Source organism: Puma concolor, chromosome A2 (genome assembly GCF_028749965.1).
Source record: "Puma concolor isolate L17-30 chromosome A2, mPumCon1.1.hap2, whole genome shotgun sequence".
In the NCBI taxonomy this organism is placed as follows: domain Eukaryota; kingdom Metazoa; phylum Chordata; class Mammalia; order Carnivora; family Felidae; genus Puma; species Puma concolor.
The window spans coordinates 112929571-112951782 of NC_141668.1; the positions used below are offsets into that span (position 1 = coordinate 112929571).

Below are 22212 nucleotides of genomic sequence, written 5' to 3' on the forward strand. Positions count from 1 at the left end.
CGCAGCCGCACGTTCCCAATCCCGGCGTGCCCCACCCCACCCCGCCGGCCGGCACCCCCTTCCCGGCAGGCCCCGGGAGCCCCGCTGTATGCCGGGAATTGTGGTCTTGGCGGAGGCGGTGCGGCGCCACGGCGCGTGGCAGGAAGCGGAAGCGGCCCGCGACCCGCCCCCGGCCCCGCCCCGCGCCGCTCGCCGCGCCGCTCGCCGCGGTGCTAGCACTGACGTGTCTCTCGGCGAAGGTGCTGCGCTCCGTAGCGGGCTGGGCCGCGGGCAGTGTCACCTCACTCGGAGTGGAGCGGAGCAGAAGCGGGACCCGGAGCCTGAACAGCCGCCGCCATGGCGAGTGAGTCCCTCGGGGCAGCCGCGGCAAAGCCGGGAAGGATCAGATCGCCCTTCCCCTCACCGGTCCGGGCGAGCGCCCACCCACCGGGCCCTCCCGGGTCCCCTCAGAACGAGGCCCGCGTCCCCTGGCCCCCTCGGTGGTCCCCGCGCGCGGTCTGCTCCCCTAGTCCCTGCTCCAACTCGTGCTGGGCGGAAGGCTTCCCCAGGGAGCACAGGAGGTTTTTACGTGCCCTAACTCTGCTTTTGTTTCTCCCATCAAAGTCAAATTTCTGGAAGTCATCAAGCCCTTCTGTGTCATCCTGCCGGAAATTCAGAAGCCGGAGAGGAAGGTAAGTTCCTCGTATCGCCGTCAAAGAAGGTTTCGTGAAACTGGGCGCTTGAAGTTTACAGTACAATTAAAAATGGCTTCAACACGCCAGATGGAAACTCTGTCTCCTGTTCCTTCCTCCTGGAGTGTAGTTGTGTGTACTCCTGAGCTTTGTTGAAAGGTGACCGGGTTGTGTGGGAGTTTGCACCGAAATCAAGTCGTGCTTTATTTGGAGCATCTCTAGGGAACAAAGCCTTCGGTTTGCTCTGTCCCAAAAAGGGATCTCGGCTGTGAATGTATAAGGCCTCAAAAGCCTCAGGATACTCGGACTGGGTCACCCACCCTTCCTTCTTCACCTCCACCAGGAGCACTTTATGGTTGGTGTTTTCCTAGGAGATCTTAGTATGCATGTGCTAAAAGAGGCTAAGAGCGGTCACTTTTCCCCATATAGATGAGTTTGTATGTAGACTGTCACAGTATTGAGGGAGGGAAAAGGCGTTTTAGGAACCCTACTTTTTACGGCAGACACGTTAAAGATAAAATGTAGAGAAGATAAAAATGTAGACCCTTTATCAGAATTTCTGCTCCTGCACAGCGACAGCCCAGGATAGTGAGTGTGGCCACTGTTAGTAAAGCTGTTAAACAATGAGAAAGTTTTATTTAGATTTTTGCGTTGAAAAGAATGAATAGTGCAATATTTTTGTTTTTAGATTCTTTTCAGACTGTTGCTCATGCATTCACGTGTATGTGTGTGTAATTGACAGCAGCGTGGACACTTACTCTTGGAGTCTCCTTTTTTTTTTTTTTTTTTTCTTAACTTATAATCATTTTGTGTAAGAGTGCTCCATATGCGTGCTGCCTTCAGGGGGCAGAACGTAAAGGTGTCCCCTCCACCCCACCCTCCTGGCCTAGTAGAAAGGGTATGGCTCTGGAGGCCAACAAGCTTCGGACCTACCCTTCACAAACCTCTTAAAAGCTGTCCATCCTTGGCCTTGTGAGTAAGTGTGGTAGATGGAGCAGTGGAAATACGTGCAAGGAGTAGCAGTGGCTCGGGAAGGATTAACCACATCAGGAAGATGTGGTTTCTGATGGTGGTTTTAGTGGAAGAATAGAAGTTTTTTTGAGGAGAGGAGAAGGAATTCCAGGCATAAGGAACATATGGTGTGCAAAGACCAGGAAGATGAGCAGGTGGGAGGGTGTTAGCTATAGATCCACATGGCTAGAACATAAAAGATGGTGGGGAGCAGTGGAAGGGCCAGATGATTAGAAACTTGCTCTGGAAGTAGGTAGAGAGGAGAGTGGTCTAGAGGCTCTTGCAATAGACGGTGTGTGGGGTGGGCTAGGAGACAAGGTTTCAAGGGGCTATTTCAGAGGTCAAGTAGCTAGGACTGGGATAAGTGCTTTTGAAGTTTTGCTGTTGAATTTGGCTGCGTCCAGGAGAGGAGACTTGGTTATTAAGAAATGAGGAGTCGGGGCGCCTGGGTGGCTCAGTCGGTTAAGCGGCCAACTTCGGCTCAGGTCATGATCTCGCGGTCCGTGAGTTCGAGCCCCGCGTCAGGCTCTGTGCTGACAGCTCAGAGCCTGGAGCCTGTTTCGGATTCTGTGTCTCCCTCTCTCTGACCCTCCCCCGTTCGTGCTCTGTCTCTCTCTGTCTCAAAAAAGAAACGTTAAAAAAAAAAATTTAAAAAAAAATGAGGAGTCTTCTAAAAATTATCTACTCTTTTTTTCCTTAAAGAATCATTTCAGTACAAACATGTTGCATTCCTAGTTAGCCTGAAGGGATGTCGCCTTCTTGGCCTAATTTCTTGGTGCAGTGAGGTGCCAGGTGGGCAAGGGAGCATTCTCAGGAGGAAGAAGTGTTCTGGGAATTCAGCTCAGCTTCATGTGGAGTGTGAGACACTGTATGCCCATCACCTTTGTGCTGCGGCCTCGTTGGGGCCTGCCAAAAGGGGTAGTCCGGGAAGACCGCAGCTTCTGTTCAGACCAGAGAGCCAGACTCTGACTCGGAGCTCACTTAGGCTTGACTTCTCTTCCCCTCCAGTTGAAAAGTAGGTTTTCAGAACACAATTCTGTTCACTTAACACTGTTGCTCGCAAAGTATTTTCCCTATCAGAATCCTCAGCTCACACAGTAGTTATGGTGTTTTTCAAGCCCTTTGAAACCTTTCTTGCAGTATAGGCAGCAAGTATTAGGGAAGGCAGTTGTAGAGGCAGAATACCTGGAAAAGCTGCCACTACTTTGTACCAGAGGGACCTTGGGGTGGCGGGTTCTAAACTCTTTAATGATACTTACAAGTTATCTATGAAATGATTCCTAATAGTCACCTGTCCTACCTGTGTACCCAAGGAAATGTGAAAAAGTCTTAAATAGGTGCCATTAGTAGGCAGTGAGTAGGTTAGAGGTGTCTTCCCCCCCAGTATTGTTTATTACACTGTTTTACACTTAATTCATAGCAAATACACTGTTGAACGATCACAAATTGCAAATTAGTTACCTACAGAATTGCAAGATTTTATCAATTACAAAAGCTTTTCGAATGAGAATTGATTGTTCACTGGTTGTAAAGGCGTGTCTGGTTTCGGAATCCCTTTCTGTCGCAACAGTCTTTGATCTTGGGTCTAATCCTAAAGTGTCAATGCTGGTGGTTAAGAGCGCGGGTTTTGCACTCCAGCTCACTTCAGCTGTGGGATTTGGGACAAATTAGCTTTCCTAAGACTGTTTTCTCATACGATAAAGACGATAATGCCATGTGGTAAGAGGATCAAATGAGATAGTACATCTGAAGGTCTCTGTATAAGTGTCTTGTACGTAGAAAGCATGCAGTACACGTGCTTATGTTTTATGTTTGGCACGTAGTTTGGAGTGTTCAGCGCTCACTTGTCTGGTGAACCAAGAAAGGGGTCTGAGTAGAGGTCGCTTCTATTAATTTGCTTATGAAAATACCTTCTTGCCTGAATTCGTCTTCTTCCATTACAGATTCAGTTTAAGGAGAAAGTGCTGTGGACCGCAATCACCCTCTTTATCTTCTTAGTATGCTGCCAGGTAAGCACAGCTCACGTCCCAGAATTGGAGTGGGGATGAGAGCAGGCTGGGGCTAAGTGTGCTGACTCCTTCTCTCCACTTGTTTCCAGATTCCCCTGTTCGGAATCATGTCTTCAGATTCAGCTGACCCTTTCTATTGGATGAGAGTGATTCTGGCCTCTAACAGAGGTAGGACCCTGGCCACCTGCACTTCCCTGCAGTGTAGACCTGCCTGGCCTCCCTCAGTTAAATGACAGGCTTTGGCTTTATGCGGAATTCAGAGGGCGTTGGGGAAGAATGTTGGCGTGCTGTGCTGAATAGCCTTAGCAAATGCCAAATTCCACACCGAGGCCTAATGTCACATTCGGAATTGTATTTGAATGCAACACAAAACCTGTACTAACAAGATTAGTTTAGGTCGTAGAGGATAAAAAAGCATGGAAGAACTAGAATGTGTTTTAAACAGCTGAAATGGCGACATTTGTACCAGTCTTTCTCCTGTTTTGATAACATTCTTTGGAATATGTCATTTATTTCCCTGCAACATTTTTTTTCGTATGTATAGGTTACATGTATGTGTCAAAGAAAATACGTAACGGTGTTTTGTGTACTTGAACCCATTACCTATGGGGGGAGGATTTTGAACACTTATGTTGATACAGCTTTTGATTAATTCATTTTTTAAATACAGTTCAAATTAAGTTCAAATTCCTTGGAAGTGTAGCTCATTTTAGCATAATGGAAGTAGACGTTTATTCCCATCTAGATACAGTGGTACAGACCTTCTTTCCAAACTCTGGAAATTATTTGAATGTTATCCTGTTTTTATTAACTGATGAAGAGACGAACCTTTCTTATCTCTGTAAAGCCAGAATGAATCTGTTTATGGTGAATTCAAATGCATTCATCTGTTTAAATGCCACGTGACTTCCTAAACAGAATAAGATGTTGCCTGACAGACTGAATGGAACGAATTGAATCACACTCTCATCATTGATATTGGGGGATTATTCTCGAAATTAACTGCCGCTAGCAAACTGAAACACATTGTATACGGTGTTCACAGTCGAATTTTGTTCATTCAGTTATTAATAATTGGTTGCTTTTCCAAGCTCATACTGGCTGTGTTTTGCCTCCCCCTTCCTTCAAGGCACATTGATGGAGCTGGGTATCTCTCCCATTGTCACCTCCGGCCTCATCATGCAGCTCTTGGCTGGTGCCAAAATAATTGAAGTCGGTGACACCCCAAAAGACCGAGCTCTCTTCAATGGAGCCCAAAAGTGTAAGTGAGATTTTGAGTAACGTTCAGATGTCTGTAGTTGGGAATTCAAATTTTCTGTAAACAGGTTTACAAAAAAGAAACCAGGTAATTTTGTACGAGGTAACCTCCTCGGCCCACCACCTTGTTAGGCTTTGTTAGTGAGAGAGAGCACTTGGATGGGTGGGATGAGGCAAGGGAGAGCAATGTCACAGGCCCCAGACACCATGTGATCAAGTGGAAGGAGTGGGGCTTGGAGGTCTCACTCTTCCTTACCACTTAACCACTTCGAAGGAGATACTTCAGAGCTGTTGTAAGAATTCAGTTGAACAGTGTGTGTAAAACCTCTCTCAGTGCCTGGCACACAGTAGTTATTCTACAAGCGTTGTTTTCCTTCTTCTGGGAGTTTGAAAGGATTGAACTTAGGGGAAAAGGATCCTCTCAGTCCAACTCTGCTATTTCCTAGCTCTGTGGCCTCGCACAAAGTTAGGTGACAGCTCTGAAGTCTCAGTTTTTTCATCTGTAAAAGTAAGCAGAATATTGGTATTTGCTTTATGGCAAATAACGTGTTACTAGTAACAGTGAGTGGGCCTCAGAATTAACCACATTCAGCCTCTGAAGTGGAATGTGTTAACTAGGAAACGACGTTTACGGTTTCCTCTGCAGCCGTGTTTTCTTCCACACCAGCATGTTTTACAGATCTTAAGTTAGGAGGTTAAGTGACTGAACAAGAAAGACTAAGCCAATTCAGACATGTCAGTTTCAGACACAAATCAGGATTGAAAAGGATATACGTAAATATTTTTCAAAAGTACAAACCAGCTGTTTTCTCTTCAGTCTTGGACAATTTTTTGAAATTTTTCTGTCTTAAGACTTCAGTTTTATTAGGCACTTTTAAAAAAGTCCAATGGAAACTATATCTGATAGGTACTTTGAAATAAAATTGTCTTTTATGTGCAAACTAAGCAGAAGAGGGAAATTGAGTCCCAAACCCATTTGGTTTCGTGGAACCAATAAAAACGAATGGATTCCACTGTGCCTAACAATGGAGTGTCATGAGGTACAAGAAACAAACACGTCTGCATGCAAAAAGAAAAGTGTCTTAGGCCAGAAGACCTTTGTGGCAGAGGAAACCCGGTAACTAAATTGATGGCACTGTGAAGTTTTTCCTTAAAAAACACATGACCTACAAACTGGGAAGGGGTCACTTTATCCCAGAGTTAATAATATTCAGTGTTTTGGACTCAGACCCAGATGAGCCTGGAGAGGGCCCGGGCATGGACTTCAGTTAAGGAGCTCTCCCAAGCCCCAGCGACCTACCCTGAGTTCAGGTGCTTCAGGTCAGCACCATCACCAAATCAGGTGTCTCTGGATGTCATCTCCTCTGATTCCCCGACACCTTTTTATCAAGAACTAGATTTGTCACGTTTCAACTTTTTCTCCTGCCATCACTGAAAGGAAAGTGAATTTAGGAGAAGCTGAAATTGACGAGCCTGCGTGCTTTTGTTAGAAGGCATTTGAATTACCTTGTGCTTTGGCCATGGGGCTGTTGAGTGTTTCCTGGACCAATCTCCTTGCAGGCAGTATCCATATTCTTCCTCTCCACCTTCGTCTTCCGCTGTGCCTGGCACACAGATGGTGTTTAGTAACTGTTCTCTCCTGGACCATGCAATGTCACTTTGAACACCGTTTTCTTTTCATTTCCAGTATTCGGCATGATCATTACTATCGGCCAGTCCATCGTGTATGTGATGACAGGAATGTACGGAGACCCTTCTGAGATGGGTGCTGGAATCTGCCTGTTAATCACCATCCAGGTAATTGCTACTCTGACATATGCCCCCTTTTGAGTAGTCCCTCACACGCACTTAGACTTCCCACATGACAAATCTGAGGCATGCCTAAAATAAGCAGGAGAGGAAGCCGGAGCCCCTGTGTTGGCCTTTCTGAGTTCACCAGAGGAAGGCTGTACTCTCCGAGGCCTACTCTGCCTTTAGCATTTATATCGGGGAAGGCCGTTACTGCAGAAGGAGAGAACTATGCCCATGAAGAACAGAAGTGCGTAGTCTGTTTGGGTTTTTAATTTTTTTTTTCTTTTTTTAATTTTCACAGCTCTTCGTCGCTGGCTTAATTGTCTTACTTTTGGATGAACTTCTGCAAAAAGGGTACGGCCTGGGCTCTGGGATTTCCCTCTTCATTGCCACTAACATCTGCGAGACCATTGTGTGGAAGGCGTTCAGCCCCACCACTGTGAACACCGGCCGAGGTAAGGGCCCTGGCCTTCTCTGGGGATGGGGTTCAGTAAAAAGTACCAATGTGCTCAAAGCAGGAAACAGTAGTCCCCCCCCCCCCCTTCCAAGGAAAAATTTTCGGTTTTAGGTACATCTCTTCTGATTTTTCTCTGTGGATCTGCAGAGTTGTTTTCGTTGGTTTGGTTTGCTTTGGTTTGGTTTAGAGTAACTTCTATCTGTAGAAATTTTTAAACACAGATAGGTTTGTGCTCATAAACATACGTAATTTGCCTTTTTCATGTGAGCGTTTCATGGACATTTGCCATGCTGGAATAAATAGCTCTGGCTCATTTTCCTTAACACAGTATGGACTTCTGTTGCGAAGCTAAAGCAACACTTGTCATAACCAGTTTTTTTCTGATGGACACTGAGGTTGTTTCCAGTTCCACTGTTGTTACAGCACATCCACACACATTCATCTTGACGTATTTTGGTAGTTGCTCACAGAAAATATGTTTTTAAAAATGAAATTACTGCACTTGGTCATGCAAAGGGCAGTTTTGTGAGAAAGGTCTGAACTTGGAGCTCACCGGGGTTTAAATCCTGGCTGTTGCTGGTAGTAGTAAGTGGCCATGGGTGCCAAGATTAAGTGAGAAATAACATGAACTCAGTGATATGTGGCTCAAAGTAGGTGCATACCGCATGTAGGTGTTCCATGTTATACCTATAAGGAAGGGAAATCTTGTTATAGGCAGTGTTTTTAACAAAACTTTCTAAACATTTAGGGAAGTATGACTTATTAGAAAAGGAAAATCAAGTTTTTTTCATCACTAAATATGCTGTTCACTCGGAAGAGTCCCATGAGAAGTCAATATTCATGCATATTTGAGTATTTTTCTTTGAACTGACTGCTGGAAGCAGTCCCTGGCCTCCAGAGACCACATGGTCTCATTTGTGAGACTGAAAGTAGGTCCCTGGACAAATGAGGGCCACTTGCATCCCATAGATTACAAGGAAAAGAGTGTAACTGGACATAGGAAATGTCAGAAGGGCCTCAGGAGTGGACAGGAGCAGACTTGATTCCTCCCTGGGCACTTCCCGGAATTTTAGGAAATTCAGGGCAGATTAGGAGAAGCTGGAAGGTGGGAAGGAGGTCAGGGTTTTTCAGGAATGGGTGTGAAAAGGCAGGACGGTGAAGGGATAGTAGAAGCCACCAGCCAGGGCTTTCGGGCCACTGTGCCACCCTCTATTCAGGAGCAGGCCATGAGGCACTGAGAGTTGGGGTGTGGAAGGAATGATTCACCCTGGACTGGGGGAGATGGGCAGAGAGCAAAGCCAGGGAGCTAATTAGTCCTTCAGCTTTGATGAGCCAACCTGTCGTAGAAAACATTGAGCGAGGGCACGAGGAGAACAGCGTGTAAGAGGTGGGACAATGGAGGTTCTTTCGAGGGTGATGGAAAATTGTGAAGCAAAGTCAGGTTTGTTTCTGGTTTTAAAATTGTCATGCTGTCAGCTGGTAGTTTTGGGACCGAGCTGGAGAGACGATGCAGCCAGGAAGGGTCACTCCACAGCCACGTGTGTGGGCGGTGAGTGTCACCGTGGGAGCCATGGGGTGAAGGGAACAGGAGAGGGGGTTCGTGAGGACTGGACCCTGGAGGAGGGCACAGGTCACAGAGGTCACAGGACTGAGAAGGCAGCACGGCAGCACATCTGAAACTCTGTTGGGCACATGGAAATAGGTTACTTACTGTGACCCTCTCAGGTCTGGGAGAATAGCCATTCCGTGGGCAAGTGGGGACAGCACAAATGGGATTAGCAGGGACCATGCAGGTACAAAACTGCCTGTGCCCTCGAAGTGACACTTCACCCTTGGAAACCCGGTCTTGTTCCCAGAGATTCAGCAGGTAACGAATTTTGAGAAATGATTGTATTAAAAATTAGGAGAACTACAGCTTAACCCTGGCATCACCCTTCACTGAAAAAGTATTGGCCAGGCATCTATTAAGGACCAGGCGCTGTTCTAGGCACTGGGAATATGAAGTGAGCCGAGTACTGTGTAGGTTAGGGGTTGGGACAGGTACCTTGGGGAAAAACAAGGCAGAGGAAAAAGATGGAAATGCCAGCAGGGTTGTCGCAGGGTTAGTCTAGGTGATCAAGAAGATTCCCCCACCCCCACCATGTCCATCCTCCCCACCCTCCGTTGGAACAAAGTCCTTTAGAGGGGAGGGAGCCCCGTGACTGTGGGGGAAGAATGTCCCACGTGGAGGGAACGAGCAGGTGGGAATGTAGCCGGTGTTCCAGGTCAGCTGGCGCAGAATGAAGAAGGGGGAGAGGAGTCAGAGTTGAGATCAGAGGTGTGGGGGTGGGGCAGTATTGACAGAGGGCAGAGGGTGTTCCCCTTTCCTGGGCAGCTGGAGTGTCCTCTGTGAAGTACGCGCTTGTCCTGGCTCCAGCTTTAAGATCCCTGAACTCTGTGCCCTAGGAAGATGGGCCAGTCACATGACTGAGGACGGCATCATAGGGTGAGGGGAGGAATTCCTGACAGTTGGGAACAAGTGTTGCTTCCATAGAAGCTACATCCAGAAGGTCAGTGGTGATGCCCATTAGATGGTTGACCTAAAGTGTCGTCTCAGAACAGTCCAGGAGAAGCCAGAGGGAGACGCGACGTGTGGCACCAGTCACCACGCGTCAGAAACTTGAGCAAACGCTGTCGCAGCACAGGACCAAGGCGCACCACATGCCACTGTTCCCAGTACCCGCTACCGGTCCTCGGAGACCGTGGCCTGGATGTGGCACTAGCTTTGTGCATGAGTGCCAGACGTCTGTCACAGGATAGTTAGACTGTCCTGGGTCAGCAGTGGTCAGTCACAGTAATGCAATGCTCCCGTTTCTGGCGTTAGCTTTTGTGTGTTCAGTTTATAAATTTCCTGAAAACGTATACACCCCTAGGCCTTGCTGCTGCCCTGTGCACCCAGGCCCTCTCACTTGCCCCTGTGCTGCCTGCTCCTCAGGTCAGGTGCCCACGCTTGCTCCTTTTCCTTCGGTGTCTGGGTAAGCTCAGTCTGCCTCGGGGCCTTGGTTTCTTGGCCCTGTGACCGGGTGCCTCCTTCCACACCCTCTCAGGGTAAGGCGTGAACTCGGATTTGGATCCGCCATGTGGTAGGCACACGTGTGGTCCTTTCCGCTCAGCTGTCCATGTAGGGAGCAGAGTCCGAGCCCCGCCTTGTCAGGGCCAGCCTGCTCCTCGTGCTGCCAGCGTCTCCAGGAGGAGGATCTGACAGCTGGGAGGCCACTCTGCAGTGGAGACCCCTTCAGCGGGAGTTCAGCAGACCCTGCCGGTGTGATTTCGTAATCAATCATCATGCCAGGCATCTGGCAGCCATTGACTCCTATATGTCAAAGACTTGAGATCAGTTAAGTCAAAAGGTAGAATGGCCCATTTCTGCAGGTTACAGGATGAGAGAGGTGTGAGAGAACTCTCTCCCTGTGGTTATAGGAGCAGGCACTGCGAATGGTAGGGCTTACTCTTTTTGGCTACCAAGATCCTTAGAGCCAAATTGAGTTGGTGGTTTGTTTCTTTACCACATGCGTCCTCTCCTTCGCCAACAGGAATGGAATTCGAAGGTGCCATCATCGCACTGTTCCATCTGCTGGCCACACGCACTGACAAGGTCCGAGCCCTTCGAGAGGCCTTCTACCGCCAGAATCTCCCCAACCTCATGAACCTGATCGCCACCATCTTCGTCTTTGCAGTGGTGATCTATTTCCAGGTGCGTCCAGATCCGGCCACGGCGAGTTTTGATGGACTGCATTTAAGTTTCAGAGCGCCTTGGTGTGCGTGTCCCCCATCCACGCCCCGGGGTGGCGCACATCCCATTGCGTCGCACTGAAATGAGATGGCGTTTGAAGGGCACGCATTCCATGTGAGCGGCACAGGTTCCTCCCACTGAGTCAGAACTTGACTGCGCTAAACACAGTTTAGGCAGAACGCTCCTGAAACCGTGTTCCCTTGGGTCGGGCCTGTCAGCAGACAGAGAAGATCTATCTTTAAGTTCTTAGTTCACGGGAAATGAGAAGTAACCAAGCTCTAAAACCTCGTCTGTGTGTTACCCAAAGGCTGTGTAGTAATTGCAGGCAGTAGCCTCATCTTGGAAAAGGCCTTCCTCTTACCTTCCAAATTATCAGTCTGTGTCACACGCGTCTGCACGAGGGACTTGAACTGCTGGGGGTCAGATTAATCTTTTTATTTTTTGATTGGCTGCTTTGTATTCTGGTATTTATTGATAAGGAGGGACAACAGTTGAGGAAGCAGTCGAAAGGGTATTTAAACCAGGCAAATGCTTTTTCTGAGGGCTTAACAGTTCTGGTCCTTCAGCTGAGACTTAGAAGCCTCGTTACTAACAAGTGGACTTACTGGGGGCTTGGCAACTACTTGCACTTGGAGCGTGAACATTTTATTTGAAATCGTATGTATTCTGAGCCCTGTTCTAGGCACTGGGAGTTTGTGAAAACAATAGAAAAGAAACCCTTTCTCTTCTCAGGGGTTTCAGAGGGAGAGGCTGAATTCCTAGGAGAGCTTAGCTTTTCTGTTTATGATCAGAAATGTCCTAAAAGGCTGTTGTGGAGAGTGAGGCAGAGGCCGTGGTGGCCACAGAAAGCACAGGCGAGGGAGGCGCCCCTGGGACTCAGGCGCACGTCTCTCTGGATTCTCTCTGAATCCTGCAGAGAGGTGAATGTGACGTGCTGGACTTTGGTTTTTGACAAAAGTGGGATTATTTCAGTCTGCTGGGGTTTGGTGCGTGTTTACGCCAGTGTTTCTAGGAACCTTCTGTTCAGGTGCCCCCAGGTGGGGAGGCGGGTAAGGCAGGGCCACAAGAGCCCCGGAACCCATGCTCCGGGCCGGCTCTCTCGAGGCTGTCCCCGGTTGCGCCATGCCGGGCCGTCCTGGGCAACCGGCCGGATGAGGCTCTGAGGGCCATTTCGCTCTGTTTGGCTCTTCAGGGCTTCCGCGTGGACCTGCCCATCAAGTCGGCCCGGTACCGAGGCCAGTACAACACGTACCCTATCAAGCTCTTCTACACCTCCAACATCCCCATCATCCTGCAGTCCGCCCTGGTGTCCAACCTGTACGTCATCTCCCAGATGCTGTCCGCCCGCTTCAGTGGCAACCTGCTGGTCAGCCTCCTCGGCACTTGGTCTGTAAGTACAGCTGCTCGAAGCAGTCTGTGTCAGTGCTGTGGCAAGTGGCAGTGTGTGCGTCCGTGCGTCTTGCTCTTGATCAAATATGTCACCCAGAGGTTTTTCCTAATCGTGCCTTTTACAAATTCAGCGCGTTAAATTTTCTTGTCCGTGCGTGAACCGCACTGCGGGCACTTGAGCAAAACTGCCTTCCGTCTGCTCGGAACTATTTGTGTCTTGATGCTAAGGTATGACAAGGTGGCACCCATAGGTTTTCCGCGTATTCTTTCCAGGATACTTCTTCCGGGGGTCCCGCACGTGCTTATCCGGTTGGTGGCCTGTGCTATTACCTGTCCCCTCCAGAGTCTTTCGGCTCCGTGCTAGAAGACCCCGTCCATGCCGTGGTGTACATAGTGTTCATGCTCGGTTCTTGTGCGTTCTTCTCCAAAACTTGGATTGAGGTCTCGGGCTCCTCCGCCAAAGATGTGAGTAGAAGTTACAGTAGGGTGCTGGACAAGCGGTTAAATGGGGAAGCAGTGGCCGTCACCCCTTAGTGGCATACAGAGTATCCACTCCTCATGTCTTCCTGAGAGAGCGGTCTGTGAATGCCCGCACACCCCTCGTCCTATTGCGGGACAATTGTGAAGCGTTGATAGCCAGAGATAAAGCCCAAAAGTAAATGAGCACTTGGTTTGGGAAGCTGGAGCCAAACTGTGGGATTCGCCTTTGCAGCAGGTGTCAGGGTTACCCGTGTGAGCGCTGAGGGGGGTGGAAGCGGAAAGCGGTGAGGGCCGAGTGCCGCCAGGAGACCGCTGCCTTCCCTTCAATTTCAAGTTTAGAGTTTAACGTTGTCTCTTTGGTGGGCGTCACGCAGGTTGCAAAGCAGCTAAAGGAACAGCAGATGGTGATGAGGGGCCACCGAGAGACTTCCATGGTCCATGAGCTCAATCGGTGAGTGCTGGCCCCAGGTCCCCAGACTCTGTGTTTGTGGTTTCCTTACACACTCAGCATCCTGATCGGGCTTAGGGACTTCGGGTTTATTAACTCTTACCCTTGGGTAACGGGATAGGAAAGACCCCTGCATCTGTAACTGTGAGCTTGCCAGCTGCTGGAGACCGGAAATAGAAAAAGTAAGTGCGTGTAGCCCCTCTCCTCGGAGAAGGAGCCACCAGGGAGCAAGGCAGCGGCACACAGCCCCACCGTCACAGGATGATGAGCTGGCCACTGGGGCACGGGGACCCCGCTTATGATCTGAGTGCAGATGAGGGCCAAGGTGGAGGTGAGGCTAACAAGGCCGCACAGGGAAGGGGCAGCACCCCGGGTCCCTTCAGGAAGCTCAGCGCTGGAGGCAGACCCACCAGAGGGAGGTGAGGCTGACTGAGAGGCCGCTGTGGGAGTTTGGGTGAGCGTGGCGGCATGGGGTCCCGAGTGCTGCAGGGACTTGGGGACGTGGAGGAGAGGCTGGCTGCAGTGCTCGGTAACCAGCTGCAGGAGGAGGGTGTGGGGTTTGGGGTTGGAGAAAGCTCCAGGCTGGCCCCTAGGGTGCTTACGCATCACCGTGCTGTCCGCATCCCCTCTTCATAGACAGGCGGTTACAGTGTGAGCTGTCTCTGGGGGCTGCACGGGTATCTCAAGCTTTTCAAGCCATTAGCCTCTGTTTTGAGTTCTTACTTCTTCCAATGCCTCTGGGAAGCAGCCGTGCACAGTACACGAATGAAGGAGGCTGTGTTCCTGGAAAACCGTTCACAGAATGAGGTGGCCGACAAGGTTTGTCCTGTGGCCTGTAGCTTGCTCACCTCGCCTAAAGGAAGCAACCACAGGGGAAGCCAGTGCTGCAAGTGTCGGATTGTTTCCAGATCTCTAGCAGGGCAGTTTTAAGAATTCTCTGAGCCCTCTGCATTGATGTCACTGTTCGGTCATAATAGGTTGCAAGCCACGTGGGAAATTTTAAATTTTCTAGCGGCCACCTGAAAAAAGTAAGAATATACCTGAAACTAATAAAATGTCGTATGTAGACTATATCTTAAAAAGAAACTGGTGAAATGAAATTTCATGGTATATTTTATTTAATCCAGTTATGTCCAGAATATCATTTTGTAACTTGCAGTTAACATAAGAAAAAGCATATTGAGATTTTATGTTCTTGTCTTCAAAACCTCACGTGAGGCCTTTACCATCTCGATCTGGACTAGTCCCGTTTCACGAGCCATATACGGCACTCACTGGACAGCACAGCCCCAGTCTAGACCAACAAGCCATGACGTAGGTGAAGGTTCAAGGAGGTAGTGGAGTAGCCTCTAAGGAGTCAGGGTCTTGAATCAGAGGTGGGCATGTCGGATGGCCCGGCCGGGGGACTCTGCATGGTGCCACGTGGCTGACCGGCCCCCCTGCTCCCCAGGTACATCCCCACCGCCGCAGCCTTCGGCGGGCTGTGCATCGGGGCCCTCTCCGTCCTGGCCGACTTCCTGGGCGCCATCGGGTCTGGAACCGGGATCTTGCTCGCGGTCACGATCATCTACCAGTACTTTGAAATCTTCGTGAAGGAGCAGAGCGAGGTCGGCAGCATGGGGGCCCTTCTGTTCTGAGCCCTGTCTCCCCGGACCAGGGAGAGGGGCCGTGCACGGAATTGTGGGGGAAGGGAACAGCGAGACCTCACCGTGGGGTGCTCATCACAGGGAGTGCTGCTACGGCACCGGGACTTTTGTTTAATAATGGTTTTGAATTTCATATTCTTTCATTCCACTTTGTAAAGTGCTAGAATTTTTCCAGTTTGAAATTTTGCTTTTTATTCTGGCATTGGCAGAAAGAACGGTAGAACTGAGGTTTTATTGAGCTGACTGCCAGAGGTGGGGGTGGTAAGCGACCGTCCCCAAGTGTCCATGTAACTTTTGTTGTAACCTTTGCACCTGCTCAGTGCCGTAGGCGGCTGCAGTGGTCTGAGCTGTTCCCCCACCAAGGGAATGTCCTGTTGGTTAGAAGCACAAACCCTGTGGCAGTGTCTACGTCGTGGCCACAGGGCACGAGGCTGAGAGCAAATCATGTTTTCTGGAGGACTCACTAGTGAGTCCCTTTCACAATCAGGGGTGGGAATATCTGGCTTAAAACTGTTTTTCTGGAAGACACAATTGTCTTCCTTTTTTATAAGTAGTTTTTTAGGACCAAGTTTCTTCCAAAAGAAAGGGATGGATTTTCCAGAAGACGCTCTTGGGCCGTCTGTTAATTTTTCTGCATGTGCCTGTTGGCTCTTCTCATTGACTGTTCTAGTCGGGCTTTGAGGCTGAAAAGCACAGAGTCGGCTTGGCTCCACCATGTCTGTCTGTAGTCGGTTTGTGTCCCCTGATCGAGCGGGGCCAGGAGTCACCAGCTTTTATGGCGTTGTGGCTGACCCAAGCCAGGTGGACGTTGCATAGAGGTCCCTTGGAGTGATGTGTGTCTGTCCAGTCCTTCTGGTTGTCGCCGGACGGGCCCCCCGCTCACCCCTAGGAGACGCACACAGACGTGGAAAGGCAGCAGCTTGGCTGTCGCAGCACCGCTGCCTTCTAGGCTGAGGACTTCCTATCATGTTTTTAGCACTTTTTTAATTGTGCCTGGGACCAAATGCATGTAAAGTAAGTGACTAGATGCCACCCGTCTCCTGTCGACTTCCATCAGGACCACCCAGCAGAGAGGAAGACTCGGGCCTCAGATCCATGATGAGATCCGGGTCAGAGGGCTTCGGGTTTTTTGGTGTTTGGGTTTCGTTTTGTTTTGTTTTTTTGTAAGTGGCTCCAGTGTGTTTGGAATGAAAAGACTCACAATTATGTCTAAATTAAGTTCTGTTTGCAGTAACAGAGGACCTAGATTTTAGGAATTGGAACCTTTTCTGAGGCCTTTAGGAAGGCTCCTCAGGGGACAGGCTGTGCTTGGCAGCAGGGACAGCAGAGTCGGGCACCGCAACCCTGAGGGGTTCTCACCGGAAGACGCCCCGGTTCTAAAAAGGGAGCACCTGGGGCCCTGCGGAAGGAGACGCCCCACCAGCAGCAGGCACACAGCGGCCTTCGAAGCACAGAGCCATGGTCACGACTCAGCAGAGGTGACAGGGCCGGCGCCTGTCTGAGTCGGAGTCCTAGGAGACCTCACTAGCAGCGCTAACCAGGAAACAAACCGACCGAGGGACAAAAAGCGACTTGCCTAAAGCCACCCGGCAAGCCAGCGGCAGAACCAGGATGGGCCCGGCAGGTCTGTCGACCCCCAGTCCAGGGCATACCACCATATCACACGTGGCCTTGTCAGACCCAGTCCTGAGCAGAGACTCCATGCCTCCCCGCGACGCACAGTCTGCGCGAGCCCGTGCGTGGCAAAGCTGGGAGCGCCCGCCTCGTGGGTGGGGCCCCGCGGGGCTCGTGCTCTGTGGTCCATGATCATGGTGGGTGGGGGCCGACCCCAGCTTCCAGGGGACTGTCACTGTGGACGCCGTAATGGCATAACTGAGTTAAGGTGAATAAGTGACAAATAAAGCCAACTTTTTACAAGCCACTTGGTCACGTTCTCTTGGTTTACAGTTCCCAGGAAGGCAGGTGAGAGAAGAGCTGGGTGCCCTTCGGGTGTGTGTGAGGCGTGGTTGAGTCCTGGTTTTGCACAGGGTGCCCCAGTCTCCACTAGACGGAAGTCCCTCCCCGGGCAGGCGTAGCCCCTGGAAAACATGCTTCTCCTGGGGGTGTGTCAGCTGCACGCCCAGGGTTTTGATGAAGAGAAACACGGGTGAAGTGCCGGGTTCTCCCGGAAGCGAGGGAGTGGACGGGTGTCACCCCTGTGAACGCAGCCCATCACGCTGTACCCACGCAGCGCCCTCCCGCCCTGTCCAGGCCAAGGGGTACCGTTGCCCTAGGCTGTGACGGCAGACATCGCTATACATCCAGCCACTGATCAGCCGGACCTGTAGCTAAGCCAGGAGGGTCTCCATCCTGTCCTGGACCCCAGCATCACGCAGATGGCGGGGGCCGACATGATGACTGCTCCCCTGGGATGGGCGTGTGGAAGTCTTCCCGAGGGATTCCACCTGAGGAGAATAGCGCATGTTCCCAGGGTGATGTGAGAGGAAAACTTCCCACTTGCCTGCCTGGTTTTGAAGCTGACAAGCTTCTCCTGGACGGTGCCTCACCCCGAACCCTCTGCCACCACCACCGGCCTGGTGCTGCCTCAGTGACTCCTGAGTGACCGGTGGGCAGGACCCTTTCTCCTTAGCTGGGCTCCAGCCTCAGTGTTCCAAGGACAACCTTAGACTTTGTCTTGGAAAACCGATTTCTGGGGCACCTGGGTGGCTCAGTCAGTTAAGTGTCCAACTCTCAATCCCAGCTCAGGTCTTAATCTTTGGGTCATGAGTTCAAGCCCCACATGGGGCTTCACGCTGGATGTGGAGCCTACTTTAAAAAAAAAAAAAAAAGAACTTCTGATTTCTGAGATGGGCTTGGGCCAGGGCAGGATGTCCCTCTGGGACCCCTGGAGGGACAGGTGTTGGAGCCTGACCCTGCAGAAGCCCCCTGTCAGAGCTGGGCTGAGGCTGCGCCCAAGATGGGGTGTGTGGCCAACCTGCCCTGTGCTCCCTCCAGACTGCTGGCTGCCGGAATGGGCTGAGACCCCCGATGGGAGCCAGGCAAGCAGGTAGGGTCCCCAGCTGTGACATCCAGAAACTCAAGTCAGAGAAGCTCCCGCCCCCAGAGAGGCACCGCACCCTCTCTCGCTGCCTGGGCAATTTGGCTGGGCCTGTGACCAGACCGGCCTCAACCTGGGAGCCAAACAAGCGGAGCCCATGTTGGAGCAGCCGTGTATGTGGCTCGGGGTGTCAGGCTCTGCCTCGGCTCACGTGACGCCAGGCGGGACCCTTGTGCCAGGAACTGTCCAGCAGCGCCTCCTTCTAACCGCCTGGTAACGCCTTCTCTTCTTTTCCCTGTGGGGCTGGTGCTGTGCTAGCCCCCTTACACGTGATCTCATTCGCTGCCCCCCGACCCGGTCAAGGCCTGGGAGGGAGAGAAACAGTTTGCCCCATTTGGTGCAGAAACTGAGCCCAGGGAAATAGAGTGTGATCCGAAGCCACACGGCCACTCTGTGGCAGAGCCAAGACTGAAAGCCCAAGGCGCCGTTCTTGCCCCAAGTTCCTGCTTGGCTGCTGGGCCTGCCCGCCTGTGGGTTCCTCTGCAAGGGGCATAGTTGGAACCAGGGATGGGGGGCTTCGGGAAACCTGCTGCGCTCCTGGGAGCTTCCCCCTGCTGGGAACCTGTGCAGACCCTGCCCTTGGCTGGGCCAAGAAGCCCGTGTATAGTGGGGAAGACAGGTGAGCATCCTGTCTCTGCCCCAAGAGGATAGCCATTTCCTAGGGAAGAGCACAGATTCCCGACATGAGGCCCCAGGGGTGGGCAGGTGACCCCTGTCCAAGGCTCAGCAAAAGCCCTAGTACGAACTATAATATCCACCAGTACCTGGTTTGGAGAGTCCCAGGAGTGCCCCCTGGTGGCGATGCCCACCTTGCCCCACTGCCCCAAACTTTCTGGGACTTTCCATCACCCTGCTCCAGAACCTTTGGCCGGCACACGTCCACATCGCCCACTCCTTTCCATTTGAAGCACATTATCGAGCCCCCGGGGGTAAATGGGGGCAGGGGTTGATTCTATGCTCAGAAAGCTCACCCCCCCAGTGACAGGTTCTGCAACATCTGCCTAGCTTCTGGGCTCTCCCCAGTTTCCCTCAGTTTTTGTCTGCCTGACAAACTCCTGTTCATCCTTCAAAGCCCAGCTCAATGAAGCTAGAAACCTTGGAATGCCCATCGGAATGGGACTGGATAAATTACAGCCCCTCCCTCCCGTGGAACGGAGCTAGGAGAAAAGTCTATATATGGTCTTAGAGGAATCTCCAAGATGTGCCGTTGAGGGAGAAAAAAAAAAACCCTAGAAGCAGCAGTAGCATATGTCACTATTTGTATTCTAAAAGTTGGGTCAGGGGTGGAGCGTCTGGGTGGCTCCGTTGGCTAAGCGTCTGACTTCGGCTCAGGTCATGTCTCCAGGTTCGACAGTTTGAGCCCTGTAGAGTTTGAGCCTCTGCTGTCAGCTTGGATCCTCTGTTTCCCCCTCTCTGTCTCTCTGCCCCCTCCCACTTATGCTCGCTATCTCTCAAAAATAAATAATAAACTTTTTTAAAGGTTGGTGGGGGGTTAAAAAACACACTGGGCATCAGGAACAGGTCTAGCAATTTCTCATGAATCTGCACCCAGCTGCTCCACTCCCGGGTATTTATGCAAGAGACATAAAAATCTATGTCTACACAAAGACTTTTATGCAAGAATGTCTGGGGCACCTGGCTGGCCCAGTCGGTAGAGCATGCGACTCTTGATCTCTGGGTTAATTCAAGCACATTAGGTGCAGAGACTACTTAAAAATAAAACAATCAGGGGCGCCTGGGTGGCTCAGTCTGTTCAGCATCTGACCTGGATTTCAGCTCAAGTCATGATCTCACTTTCGTGAGATCAAGCCCTGTGTCAGGCTTCATGCTGGACATGAAACCTGCTTGGGACTCTCCCCCTCTCTCTCCCTCTGCAACCCCCCCCCCCATCCTGCTTTCTCACTCTCAAAAAAATACATATATTTTAAAAAATAAAAAGACTATATACATCACATGCACGTTCTGTACTGCCATTCACTATTTTGTGAGAATATATTTGCTGAACATTGGAAAAGAGAATTAAAGGCAACTTTTTTTTTTTTTTTTAATGTTCATCACAGCTGATTCATAGTAGCTGAAATGTAAGATTGGGCCAAACAGCCAACGGCAGGTAGGTGGACGAGGAAACAGTAGTACACTCATACAGTGGCATCTCCAGGAATCAAAAGAACAGTGATAGCACAGCCTGCACGAATCTCAGAAGCGTGGATCTGTTTGAAGCGGACTCAAACGAGTCACAAGAGAATGCATCCACGCTTTTAAGTACGACCCCATTTTTAAGTCCGAGAGCAGGCAGAGCTGATCTATGGTGAGAAAAACCAGAACAGCGTTGTTTTTCTCTAGCGTGTTGGAGTCGGCCTGGCCTCAGCCTCCATTGCAGGGAGCCTGCTTAGAGGCTCAGGGTCCGCTCTCATCTCAGACCCTAAGACCAGGTTTGGCCACGCCCCGCGGGCGGGGCGCTGGGAGCAGGGTGGGCACACGGGAGGCAGGCGCTGTGCGTTTCTGACCGCGCGGGGGCGCTGTGGCTTCGCAGTCACGGGCTCCGCGCCGCCGTGGGGAGGCGGTCAAGACCCCCGGGAAGCGACAAGGGAGAGGGACTGGCACTGTCCTCGCAGTCGCTCGCCTCTGGGACACCGCCGCCCACCGGATAGGCCGCAGCCGGGCCCCTCGCCCTTCCCCTCGCCTCGCCCGCGCTGTGCTCAGCCACCAGGGCTTCCCGCCTACTACCCGCCTCTCCCCCATCCCGGCCTGGGGCCGCTGGCCTCCCCTGCGCTCCCGTCGCTTCCTCTGGGAAGCCCTCCAGACGCCTGCCTGAGCACCTGACTTACGGCTCCTTTCTGTCAGTTTGTCAAGGGGTGGGTAGGCTGGCGTCTGTCTCCGAGGCTGACTGTCCCAGGCAGCCTGGCTCTTTCCCCAGCAGAGGCCTTGGGACGGATCACCTCGGTGCGCATCTGTGGACTTTGGCGCTGGCGGTCCGCAGGCTCTTCTCAGTCACCTGGTGTGGCACGGGCGGGGCAGACGGGGTGAACCCAGGACGCCGAGCTGAAGGCGGGTGTCGTGCAGGGGAGCGCGGTGATGCGTGCCCTACAGACGCAGGGCTGGCGAGAGGGCAGGGGCCAGGGAGCTGGCGGGACACCACCCGCGATCCTTGTGATCTGTCCCCTGGGCCGTGGGGACCTATGAAAGGGTTTTGAGTAGGGGCTGACTGGTTCAGGTCTGGAGTTTCCAAAGATGGCTGGGACAGTGGGGACAGGCCTGCAAAGGCCCAGGAGGCTGGTGGCCCTGGTGGCGGAGGCCTGGAGGAGTCTGGGAGCAGAGGTCACATTAGCTGTCCCCCCTACTCTCGGCCCTCCCTTCGCTGTCAGACCCGCACTCCGCCACCCCCTCGGTGACCCCTGTGCCCCAATGTGAGAGGGCGGTGTGCTGTGCGCGAGGCCGCCGCAGGTGGCACGGCGGGCTTGGCGGGCCCCTGGGGGCACCCCCGCCGCCGGCGCGTCCCTCCGCTGCGGGGTCCGCGCGCCCGCGCCCTGGCGCCCTCCCCGCCGCTGCCCGCGTCCCCATTAATCACGCGGCGCTGACGGCGCCGATCTGCGCGCGGGCGGCGTGACGGGGACGGTGACGGCGGGTGACGGAGCGGGCAATCGGCGGGCGCCCATCGGCCCATCTTATCGCGCCGGCCCAGCCGCCGCCCGCCGCGCGCCGCCCATTGATCGCGCCGGGCCGGGGCCGGGGGTCAGCGCGGGCCGGGCCGGCCTGACAGCCGCATCCATCGCCGCCCAGACGCGCGCTGATGGCGGCACGGGCGGCGCGGCCCGGCCATTAATCACCGCGCCTGCCGCCGAGTGACGGGGAGGGGCGACAGGGCCAGCCGGGCCGACAGCCAGCCCCCGCGGCCGGCCCACCCCTTCCCCACCACCCGGCCCTGCTGCGCGCCTCTCCCCGCACCCTGGGCTGCCCGGTGACCCTGCCCGGGCCTCCGGCTGGTCCCTAGGGGGCTGCTGGCCGCGGGATAAATGGGAGGGGGGAGGGGTGTGGAGTGGGGAGCGCCGAGCAGGTGCGCCCAGGTGGACCCTGCTCTGCCTCTGGACTACGCGGCCTCCCAGAGACCAAAAGGGAGGGCTGAACTGTCCTGACAGCCGCCAGTGCTTGGCTGGAATCAGGAGGCAGCCATTTCTGCCCTCTGG

At 52.4% G+C, this 22212-nt stretch overlaps 1 protein-coding gene across 1 annotated transcript; it reads left to right on the forward strand.

Moving 5' to 3' along the window:
- Positions 1-167: 167 nt before the first annotated feature.
- Positions 168-16852, forward strand: SEC61A1 (SEC61 translocon subunit alpha 1). Its single transcript, XM_086697278.1, has 12 exons — positions 168-343; positions 604-671; positions 3626-3691; positions 3781-3859; positions 4821-4952; positions 6636-6745; positions 7041-7194; positions 10769-10929; positions 12161-12358; positions 12631-12822; positions 13212-13288; positions 14736-16852. Exons 1-12 carry the CDS (start codon positions 337-339, stop codon positions 14920-14922), a joined length of 1431 nt encoding a protein of 476 aa, XP_086553404.1. The 5' UTR covers positions 168-336; the 3' UTR covers positions 14923-16852.
- The last annotated feature ends 5360 nt before the right edge of the window (positions 16853-22212 follow it).

Bases quoted from the DNA above. Each gene is read 5' to 3' on its own strand.
- SEC61A1 (XM_086697278.1), top strand. The intron at 672-3,625 runs GTAAGTTCCTCG...CTTCCATTACAG, and splicing joins TTCAGAAGCCGGAGAGGAAG to ATTCAGTTTAAGGAGAAAGT. The intron at 12,823-13,211 runs GTGAGTAGAAGT...GGCGTCACGCAG, and splicing joins CGGGCTCCTCCGCCAAAGAT to GTTGCAAAGCAGCTAAAGGA.